General features: G+C 53.6%; 1 protein-coding gene across 4 annotated transcripts in view; it reads left to right on the plus strand.

Annotated features, from left to right (window-relative positions):
* Asic1 (acid sensing ion channel subunit 1) overlaps window positions 1–9887 on the plus strand; it is a 29897-nt gene extending 20010 nt beyond the window's left edge. For 2 of the 4 annotated variants that reach the window (XM_029548226.1, XM_029548227.1), the window contains exons 4-12: window positions 3723–3873; window positions 4489–4616; window positions 5338–5491; window positions 5803–5859; window positions 6284–6437; window positions 6886–6977; window positions 7451–7530; window positions 7613–7717; window positions 7840–9887. In XM_029548226.1, coding sequence (XP_029404086.1) covers window positions 3723–3873; window positions 4489–4616; window positions 5338–5491; window positions 5803–5859; window positions 6284–6437; window positions 6886–6977; window positions 7451–7530; window positions 7613–7717; window positions 7840–7944 — 1026 coding nt within the window. In that variant the 3' untranslated portion in view covers window positions 7945–9887. Of the gene's footprint in view, window positions 1–1452; window positions 2119–3722; window positions 3874–4488; window positions 4617–5337; window positions 5492–5802; window positions 5860–6283; window positions 6438–6885; window positions 6978–7450; window positions 7531–7612; window positions 7718–7839 lie in introns of those variants that run through there. The other 2 variants (XM_021216983.2, XM_021216984.2) reach the window with 2 other exon arrangements.
* The last annotated feature ends 1225 nt before the right edge of the window (window positions 9888–11112 follow it).

Below are 11112 nucleotides of genomic sequence, written 5' to 3' on the forward strand. Positions count from 1 at the left end.
GGCCCTGGTAGACTTGTTCAGCCTAGACCTACTCCTGGCCCTGTTGAGAAAGGGTTAACCTACGTTGCTCCTCTCTCTCTCTCTCTCTCTCTCTCGCTCTCTCTCTCTCTCCCTCCCTCCCTTCCTCCCTCCCTTCCTTCTCCTAGGTCACCTTCTTGGCCCTAGAGACTTGGCTGCTGGCTCAAGTTCCAAGTTCCTCATCCAGTGGCCCTGGGTGACCAGAGCACACAGAGGGGCCAGGGGCTAGGGGGTAGGGCTTGGTCCAAGGATGGCAGAGGCAGCCTCAGTACATAGAGGTGAGAGGCGCTGGGGCTTGAGGGGAGCTTTCAGGTTGGTTCGCAGCACTGTTCAGCTGCTCCAGGACTTTCTGTCCCCACACTGGTCACAGTTCCTTCCACTCTCTGGAGGAAAGGCCTCTCACATTCCCCTTCTAAAATGGTTTTGTTGTTTTGCTTTTTTTTTTTTTTTTAGCGGGGGGGGGGGCAAGCTGGGGACCGTGGAGGGCATGGTATTGTTCTGTCAGCAAGCTTTCAGCTTCAAGAATCCCTCCCCCAGTGCTGGGAACTGGTCAGAAATGAGTCTGTGGTCAGTGAGAAAAATCTGCTAATGGAACCCAGGCTGCCCCACAAGCCACAAAAAATGGGGGGGGGGGGAGGGAACGAGACCTAAGTGTGCTGCGCTTGGGGGAGGGATGCAGACCTAAAATAGAGCTGTAGGTTAGGGGAGAGTGGGAGTTAGAGACTAGCCGTGGGTCAATGGTAAGGGTATTGGAGGCTCAGGGAGTAACAAAGTAAATCTGTGTGGGTGATGGGAAGGTAATTAAGTATCAAAGAAACAATAGTGAACAGAGGCTGGGAGATGGGGTGTGTGTCAATGAGTGACTATGGATGGAGAGAAGTTAGAGAGAATACCTGCAGAGGACCCGAGGCTAGGAGAGCTCAGAACCAGAGCTAGATGAAATGAGAATAAAGGGAGACCACAGAACTGGGGTGGGGACACCGAGGGGCATGTGGGGGAGCCGTGGAGGACGAGAGTAGTACACGTGTGTCCTGGAAGAGAGCAGCAACTGAGGTCATCCTGGCAATGAGAGGAGCGGGCGTCACCTCACCTGAGGAGAGGGTACCAAGAGCCCAAAACCCTCACCCTGCTGGAGCCAGTGTCAGACAAAGGTCTTCAGCTCTCCCCATCCCTGGCAAGGCCCCCCTTCTCAGCAGCTCACCATCAATTATTCATCATCGGCACAGGCCACGCCCTCTCTAGCAGAGCAATCTGGTCTTCCTCCTCATGCCCTGCCCCAGCTCAGCCACACTGCCACAGAGGCTCTGGTGAAGAAGGACAAACAGCCAGGCCAGCGGAGGACTGGCCGAAGGGTTAGGTAGCTGGCCCTGCTGGACCACACCCGAAGTCCAATCTCTGTCCCCTCCAGCACCTTCTTCCTGTCTCCTGGAGAAGATGCCCATCCAGATCTTTTGCTCTGTGTCATTCTCCTCTGGAGAGGAGGCCCCAGGATCCATGGGAGACATCTGGGGTCCCCACCACCACCACCGCCACCAGCAGCAGCAGCAGGACAGCTCAGAATCAGAAGAAGAGGAAGAGAAGGAAAAGGAGTCAGGAACGGAGCTGGATGAGAGTGACTCACCTAGGGACTTGGTGGCCTTTGCCAACAGTTGTACCCTCCACGGTGCCAGCCATGTCTTTGTGGAAGGGGGCCCAGGGCCACGGCAGGCCCTATGGGCAGTGGCCTTTGTCATAGCACTGGGTGCCTTCCTGTGCCAGGTAGGGGACAGAGTTGCTTATTACCTCAGCTACCCACACGTGACTTTGCTAGATGAAGTGGCCACCACAGAGCTGGTCTTCCCAGCTGTCACCTTCTGTAACACCAATGCTGTGCGGTTGTCCCAGCTCAGCTACCCTGACTTGCTTTACCTGGCCCCCATGCTTGGGTTGGATGAGAGTGATGACCCTGGGGTGCCCCTTGCTCCACCTGGGCCAGAGGCTTTCTCGGGCGAGCCCTTTAATCTTCATCGTTTCTACAACCGCTCTTGTCACCGCCTGGAGGATATGCTGCTCTATTGCTCCTACTGTGGGGGCCCCTGTGGTCCCCACAACTTCTCAGTGGTGAGTGGGACCCATGCTTACCACAACACCCCAAGAGTATATGCCATGGCTCTCTTTGGCCATCAGATCAGCTCCTGATGCTGGGCCTGGTAACTGCTGAACCCTAACCTAACCTGGGCTAGAACTCACCTGGGATCCCAGCGTCTGCAGCTAGATTACGAGCCCCCCAGGTGCACAGCTTTTCCTAGTTGTGTCTTGAAATATGTCGCCATCAGTAATTAGCTGCCGTTCGGATGCCTGGAGTAGCCTCTAGTCTCATCTGCTCTTTTCCAGACCTCTCCATGGCCCCTCGAACCTTGTTCTAGCTATGAGGTCAACCTTTGACCTGCTGGGGGCTGCCTGTGACTGGTCATTTGTTGCAGGGAGGAACCACCGTTTCTCTAGAAGTGCAGAATGGGGTCATAGGTAGAGAGGGCAGCCCCCCCTTTACCCTGACACCTTGTCAACAGATTCATAACAGGGACTTCATTGTATCCTTACTTTGTCTCCTATGTTCTTTCCTATGGGAGTCCAGCCCCTATCAGCTCTCTCTCTCTCTCTCTCTCTCTCTCTCTCTCTCTCTCTCTCTCTCTCTGTGTGTGTGTGTGTGTGTGTGTGTGTGTGAGATCCATCTGTTGGTGAAGTTGGGAAACCTCTAAATCAGAGGTGAAGGGACTTTCTAGATATGGAACCAGCTGTCATCCCACGATCTCCCTAGATGAGCTTATAGTGTGGTTTATAGTGTGGTCTAGCCTGATGCCCCTCTAGCCTTCCCTTCCATACCCATCCCTCTATGCCCTACATGTAGGAGTACATGGGTGTCATCCCAGTCCCTGAAGTGATTGTAACCTGTTGTTTTGGGCCACTGGGCTTCAGTAAGGGCAGAGGCTACAGCATCGTCTAACAAGGAAAGTGTCTCCCTTGAGGCCCTCTGTGCGCCTCACCCAAGCACCCCAGTGTGCCATGCCTCGGTGTTCAGTCCTGATTCCTGGGAGAAGAGGTGATATGCTGGAGTAAGTTTGGTTCTTGGTGTGACAACTGGGGCTGCTCTGGGGTTCTACTGACATTGGGACAATGGTGGACATGAGAGAGGCTGAGAGAGAGAAGAGACTGAAAGGCTTAACTTTGAGGGGCTTACATATGGAGGAAGGTCTTGGAAGGTCTTCTAACTCAGAGGTGAAATCCCAACGCAAACATCTAAAGATCTGTTTCAGAAGGCCTCAGAGGTTTAGCAGTTATAGGATCATGGTGACAGCGGCACACATTAGGGTCCTAGCAAGATTGTCTCTTGATAGTTCGGCTGAAAAGACTTTAACAAAGGGGCTATTTGCGAAGCCCTGAGCAGGATTAAGGAAGCCAGTAAGGGAGGGCGATGGAGCCAGCCTTAGTGGGGAATTATTATCACTCTTAGGCTTAAGGAGCACAACGGAGTCCTGGCAAGAGTTACAATGTTACAACGACAAGGGGCTAAACCACTGCAGTGCTAGAGAGGCAGAGAGCTTTTCAGCACTCCTGTGTCCTGTGTCTGCCTGTGTCCGATTCCCTGTAGTTCTCACTGGTTAAACGGGACCAGAAGCTCATTTGGATGGCAGGACCCTCATGTTCTCTACTCCGCCCTCCTCCAGGTCTTCACGCGGTATGGGAAGTGTTACACATTCAACTCGGGCCAAGACGGGCGGCCACGGCTGAAGACCATGAAAGGTGGGACTGGTAACGGCCTGGAGATCATGCTGGACATTCAGCAAGATGAATACTTGCCTGTATGGGGAGAGACTGGTATGTTAGCCTGCTTAGGACCACCCTCCCTGGGTCTCTCTGAGTCCCTCTGGCCCTAGGGGTTCCACTGCGTGACTCTGACACCAAACTTAGATTCATCCCCTTTCTCCCAAGATCTCACCATGTCTGCCTTTGCCCTTATGTGACTTCCACACTCTCGATTCCCTGGCTCCTCCTTCCTGGTTTAGTTACTCTCCAAGGTAACCAGGCATCCTCTTCCATCAGTGGCCGCCACTCACTCTATAAATAACTCCCTCTCTTCTTGGACTGCCTGGCTGTCTGGTCTCAGGGGACTTGGGGGCAGAGAGATGGGGAGAAAAGAGAAGGGGATGAGGAGAGATGGAGAGGGGCTGAAACAGTGACAGCCCAGGAGAAATAATCTGAAACAGCAAGATGCATTGCAGACACCAGGTAAGAGAGGTGTGTAGGATCCGGAGGTCTCTGGAGTGCTGTGGAGTTGCTAACACAGCAGGATGGAGATGTGCTTGGACCCCATTGCCTCCTTACTAAGTCCCAGTGGAGGCTGCTTATTACCAGGGAGGTGTGATATCCGGGGCTCTGGAAATGATTAAGGACTCAGAAATTCTCCCAATTCTCATGCCTTCATCTTTGCAGACGAGACATCCTTCGAAGCAGGCATCAAAGTGCAGATCCACAGTCAGGATGAACCTCCTTTCATCGACCAGCTGGGCTTTGGTGTGGCCCCAGGCTTCCAGACATTTGTTTCTTGCCAGGAGCAGAGGGTGAGGGGCTGCAGCAGGTGTTGAGATGGAGGTCTGGGAACTGGGGAGATGGCTCAGTGGGTAAAGTGTTTATTATGCCTGCAAGAGGATCTCAAATGAGACCCCCCAAAGCCATGGAATACAGAGTTGTGCACAGTTGTGACCCCAGCTCTGTCTGGGGGGTACAGAGACAGGTGGATCCTTGAAGCTGGCCAGTGAGCTACCCCAGATTCAACAAGAGCTCCTCCTTCAAAAACAATAAGTAGAGAGAAATAGAGGGACATACCCAACATCTACTTCTACTTCTGGACTATGCATGGGGGCATAAACACACATGCACACACACACTTGACACATACACATGACATACACATACATGAACATATACACTTGACACATACACCTTACACACACACGAACATACACATGACACACACATGCACACACATTTGACACACAGGCACACACACTTAACACACACATGCACACACTTGACACATACATACACACATACACACACACACTCACAGTGGTGGGTGATCAAGAATGGGAGGAACAAAAAGAAAATAAAAAGAAAAAAAAAAAGAAAAGAAAAAAAAAGAATGGGAGGAACACTCTGCAAACTCTAAGACCTTAGTGCTCCAGGGGTAAGACTCCCAAGCTCCATTTCTTGGCAGAGAAGTCCATTCCAGGGAGTTGGGGGAGAAGCCCCCACACTTCCCCAGCTCCCCGGCTCTCCCAGCAGCTCATCTACCTGCCCTCACCCTGGGGCACCTGCAATGCCGTTACCATGGACTCGGATTTCTTCGACTCCTACAGCATCACGGCCTGCCGGATTGATTGCGAGACGCGTTACCTGGTGGAAAACTGCAACTGCCGTATGGTGCACATGCCAGGTCGGGCTCAAGATTCCGAGCACAGCCCTGGGCTATCTCAGGCTACGCTGCCCCTCACCTGTGCTCCGTCTGTATTGTCCTTCCTAACCCTGATCCCTGGTCACTTCATTTCTTATGTTTCTGGCTCTTGTCTCTTGGTCCCTGCCTATGTCTGCAGGGAGGGGGGGTTTTAAAGGGTGGGCTGGAGAATAGGTCCCTTTCAGGGCACCAGGGTTGGCTTCTGTCCCATCTTCCAGCTTCCTCCTTACACAGTACCACTCCATCACGAGATCCCTTCAATCTCTACCTGTCCTGTGTCCTTTCCTTCGCAGGGGATGCCCCATACTGCACTCCGGAGCAGTACAAGGAGTGTGCAGACCCTGCCCTGGGTAAGCACCTCTGACCTGGGACAGTTGGGCGGGGGAAGGAAATGCTGTCTGTCCCATGCATAGGCCGCTGAGATCAAGGCTGAACTTGACTGGACAATGTCTGTACGCTTCCAATGTCTGCATCTGCCTCTAAATGCCAAGAACTGCACCTTTGAAGGTCTCTGTGGCGAATTAATGAAAGTCTCTTGGGAGAGCCTTCACCCTCTTTCAGCCTCAGATGGTCGGTCCTTTAGAACCCCGAGGGAATGATGCATAAGGTTAAATGCAGGGGCAGGAAGGCTGGGTGAGGACGAGCCGAGGAGAGACGCAGGGCCGAGGTGAATGAGAGAGGTCCTAGGGATCTTTGGGGTAGGGTCGGTATGTCCATATTGGGAAGGCACTGGCAGAGGACACCAGTCAACCTGCACCTTTCACGTGGGCACAGACTTCCTAGTGGAGAAAGATCAGGAGTACTGTGTGTGTGAGATGCCCTGCAACCTGACCCGCTACGGCAAGGAGCTGTCCATGGTCAAGATTCCCAGCAAAGCGTCAGCCAAGTACCTGGCCAAGAAGTTCAACAAATCCGAACAATACATAGGGTAAGGTGCCTACTGCTCAGGGCGGGGCCCCATACAAGGACTGCAGAGGGTGCGGGCGGGCGGACCTTAACAAGAGTCCGTGGGGCACAGGGACGTGGAGATAAGTCGCAGAAGGTCCAAGAGGCACCCGAAGCGTGTGGGTTGTGTGTGTGGGGGGGCTCAAGCTGGAATAAGTAATTCAGGCACTCTCCTCCTCTCTCCTTCTTTTATCTTCTAACTCCATCTTCATCGCTCTAACTGGGATCGCCTCCACTTGCCAGCATGCAAAGTGTCTCTTCATGCATGCCATTTAATTTCATCCTCCCAGCACCCCTAGAAGGCAGGGCTCTTCCATGAGCATCACAGGAACAAGGAAACAGCCTCAGAGGGGCTCACAGCTAAGGTCTAGAAAGGGGCAGAGGTAGGACTTGAACCTAGCTTTTTTTTTTTCCCTTTCCCCTCTGTGCAGGGAGAACATTCTGGTGCTGGACATTTTCTTTGAAGTCCTCAACTATGAGACCATCGAGCAGAAGAAGGCCTATGAAATTGCAGGGCTCTTGGGTGAGCTTGGGAATGATCAACCTTCTCCTATGCCTAGGATATGATATGGCTCCCTCCCACCCCGAACTAGGTGCCCTCAGTCTGTCCCATCCCCAGGGGCCTTTCCCTGAGCCTTATTGTGTGGCATGAAGTGGAGGAAATGGACCAGGCCTTCTCTTAGGACAAGTCAGGCATCAGAGAAGGGGTTAAGGGATAGAGGCAGAAACTGCTCCGTATGTCCTTGGAAAGTGGTTCAGACACTAAAAAAGTAGTGTGTTTTGTAAAGAATTTATTTTTCTTCAATAAGAAACACTCATTTTGGGAAGGAAAATACAGAAAAGAATAGAGAATAAAAACCCTGCCAGATTCTGGTTGTCTGATCCTTCTGTATCGGGGCACCAATCTCGGCAAACATGACTGGCCTGCCCCAGTCCTATTGAGCCCCATAACCCCTTGGTCTTGAGTCCACTAACCTCTCCGACCTGACCTCACAGGTGACATCGGGGGCCAGATGGGATTGTTCATCGGGGCCAGCATTCTCACAGTGCTGGAACTCTTTGACTATGCCTACGAGGTAAGGAGGTTGGGGGGCAGGGCTGGGCGGGGCCACTCCATTGGGGATTCCGGTCCACCCACCCTGCCCCAACCTCTCCCAGGTCATTAAGCACCGGCTGTGTAGACGTGGGAAGTGCCAGAAGGAGGCTAAGAGGAGCAGCGCAGATAAGGGCGTGGCGCTCAGCCTGGATGACGTCAAAAGACACGTGAGGGAGCAAGGCAGGGAGGCGACCTCCGGTGTGCCCTTCCCCCACAGCCTCACGCCAACTCCATCTCCACGCCACCTTTTTACCAGTATCCCTTTCTGTAACTTATGTCCCTCTCTTAGAATCCCTGCGAGAGCCTCCGAGGACATCCTGCCGGGATGACGTACGCTGCCAACATCCTACCTCACCATCCCGCTCGAGGCACGTTTGAGGACTTTACCTGCTAAGCCCTCGCCGGCCGCTGTACCAAAGGCCTAGGTGGGGAGGGCTGGAGAAGCAAGGGGTCCCTAACTGCCCCGAGCTACCCTGGGGACTTAACTGCGTTCCTGGGCAGTGGTTCCCTCTTGTCTGTGGTGAGAAAGGAGTCTTGACCATAGAGTCCTCTCCCAGCCTCTATCTCATCTTTTTATTTTAACGAATTAAACTAATATAAAGAGAGAGAGATCGGCCGCGACCTCAGGCTGCCCCTCTGCTCCACGCTGCCGCCCCCAGCTCCAAGCCTGAATTCTGTCTGGCTGTCTGTCATCTGAGTGTCCACCTACATTCTGCTGCCTCCAGTCACCAAAGCCCCCTCCTAGTGAGGGGTGGAGGGGATCTCTAGGGTCTGAAATTTGGCCCCAATCCAGAGAATGTACCTTAAGGGAGAGGGCTGGTGAGGGGGCTTCCCTAGCCTTAAGAGATACTCTCAGCCGGGTGACCCCCCACGAGCCCAGGTCTCCAGGTAAGGACTCCATGCCCAGTTACTGCTCCCTCAAGCATACGGAATCTTTACGGGGCAGCGGATCTCCTGAAGAAGTAGAGATTGGGACTGCGTGTGGCCCCGGTGCTGTAGGCCACATCCCAGCATCTGTAAGTCACCTCCACCCCAAAGCTGCTGGAGAGAGATCCCAAGAGGCAGCCCTCTGTGACATCCCCCAGAAGGCCTGGCTGGTTAGCTCCCGGCTCAGGGAGAGGGGCATGGCCGCCTGACCTCACTGGCTTCCCTCTCAGAGGCCTCTGCAGAAGGCCACATCCATAAATTTTCTTATGGAACAATCCCAAGTCCTCTTCCCCGACTTCATTCGCTTCTCTCGGCAACCTCATCTGCACTTTCTATTTCTATCTGATACAGACTCTATATTACTATAACCTTGTACAAACTCCCCTCCGGCCCTGTTTGTCCCCCCTCCATTCCCTCTTGTCTCCGAGAACCACCCTCCCGCCCCTAGCTCTCCCTTCTGTCTCTCACCCCAGTCTCCTGTCTCTGAATGCCTTTGCCTGTATAAAGAGTTGGATTCTCCCCTGGTGTCTGTACTGTACTGTGTACACACATCCCTCTGAGAAGCACAAGGAGATGACACGCGCATTGTAACCTTCGCACTGTCTCGGTGGCGACATAAAGGAAGCTGTGAATTACAAGCTCTGCCTCTTTCTGGCCTCGCCCTTTGCCCCCACGACCGGGGCACCCTCTGCCCTCCCCACAGCCTTAACATACCCTCCTCCTTGCTCCACCTATCCCAGTGCCCTTTGCCTGGCTGACTGTGGCCTCCCTGAGGGAAGGGGTTGCTGGAGAGATAGTTCCTACCCAGGAAGGAGAGAGTTACAGACTGGGTGGGGGTGGGGCGCTGGGGATTGGTGACTCCCTCTTGCAGCTGGGCAGTGGGTACCCACAGCCAGAAGCCAGAGCCCTCACTCAGTGGCCTTTCTTTCCTCGGGGTGCCCAGGGCCCAGTCCTCACCTTGATGCCCAGGTCCACTGATGGCATTTTCTGGTGAGTCAGGGCGTGGTCATGTGAGGAAAGAGATAGGCCTAGAGCAGAAGTTGAAAGCCCTGCTGTTATGTGTCCCTACCATAGGGGGCCACAAGGTGAGGTAGAGGGCCTTCCCACCCCCACCAGGCACCCTTCCCAGGCCAGAGCTCCAATCCCTTTCCTGGCCTTCTCTGTCCCCACTGTCTCTTGGTTTCTAATCCCCAAACAGGACTTATGGGCAGATCACCTGTGTGCGTTGGCCTGGAGCCAGAGAGTGAGGCTATGGCATCTTTGAAACCTCTTGGTTCTCAAGAGTTGTTTAGAGATCAGAACTCAGAACTCCCCAGAAAGAAACATGGCAAAGCTGAGAAATGTGCACTGGCTGGGGGAGCAGCAGGAGGGGCTCTGGGTGACGCATGCCTCTGGTCTAATAAACTGGGTTTCAACCATCTCTTCAGTGTTGGTTTTCTGTTTGTTGTTTGTTTTGTTTTGAGACAGGGTTTCTCTGTGTAGCCCTGGCTGTCCTGGAACAGCTCTGTAGTCCAGGCTGGTCCGGAACTCACAGAGATCCTCTTGCCTCCCAAACGCTGGGATTAAAAGCCTGAGCTGCCATTATCCTGCCCGCTGCTGTTTTTAGTTGCAAACTCTGTGGGTGTTACCTTTAGAATGGAGCTTGCCTTGAGAGCCACCCAACTAGAGTAAGGAAATGTGAATGGTAGCCCGGTGTGGTGGTTACACCTGTAATTCCAGCAGGTAGGAGACAGAGCAGCTATTTTCCATTACACAGTGAGTTTAACGCTAGATTGGACTACACCAGACCCTACATACTTGATCAGGTAAACTCTGATACTCCTGGGGAAGGGCAGGCTCAGGAATCGTCTTGACACTGGGCAGGGAACCAGCACAGTATCTATGGCAACAAATATCCAGGACTCTTTGGAGAAGATTCAAAGTAAAAAACGCATCAAAATCTGAAGTTAAAGGTCTGAGGTGAAGGGTTAAGTTCCCGGGCCTGGGAGCTACCGAGCCAATAATTGTGAAACGAGGCCCTGGCTACCAGCCAGGAGACCCGAATACAGGATGGCTTCTCTCTCTCGCCCTCTTTTGAGACAGGATTTCTCTGTGTAGCCCTGGCTGTCCTGGAACTCACTCCGTAGACCAGGCTGGCCTCGAACTCAGAAATCCGCCTGCCTCTGCCTCCCAAGTGCTGGGATTAAAGGCGTGCGCCACCACCGCCCGGCAAGGCTTTTCTCTTTAACTTGCTGATTTGTCTTTGCCACGATATTGATCTCCTTCGAGTTCAGCTTTTTCCGAACGAACAAACAGCACGTTTTCCTCTTTAGTACCCGGAGTTTGAGCAGTAGGACAACGAAAAGCAAAGCAATCAGAATGCTTTGGAGAGGTAAATGCACTGGGCGGAGGTGAAGCATCACTCCAGCCGCCAGCGGGATGGGCTAGGCTCGCAGCAAGGCTTTTTATCGTCCTCCAACCGCCCGGGGGCGCTCGCTCCCGGCACCTCTTTATCCGCACACCGCTTCTCTATGGTGCTCCCTCCTGGCCTGTGAAGGCGGGAGGGAGTGGTCAGCACGCCTTTCCCGCTAGTCGCCCCCTCTAGCCCGTAGTCTCGCTGCCCCGAGCCGCCCGTGCCCGCCGGCGGGCCGGGCCC

Source organism: Mus pahari, chromosome 17 (genome assembly GCF_900095145.1).
Source record: "Mus pahari chromosome 17, PAHARI_EIJ_v1.1, whole genome shotgun sequence".
NCBI lineage: Eukaryota > Metazoa > Chordata > Mammalia > Rodentia > Muridae > Mus > Mus pahari.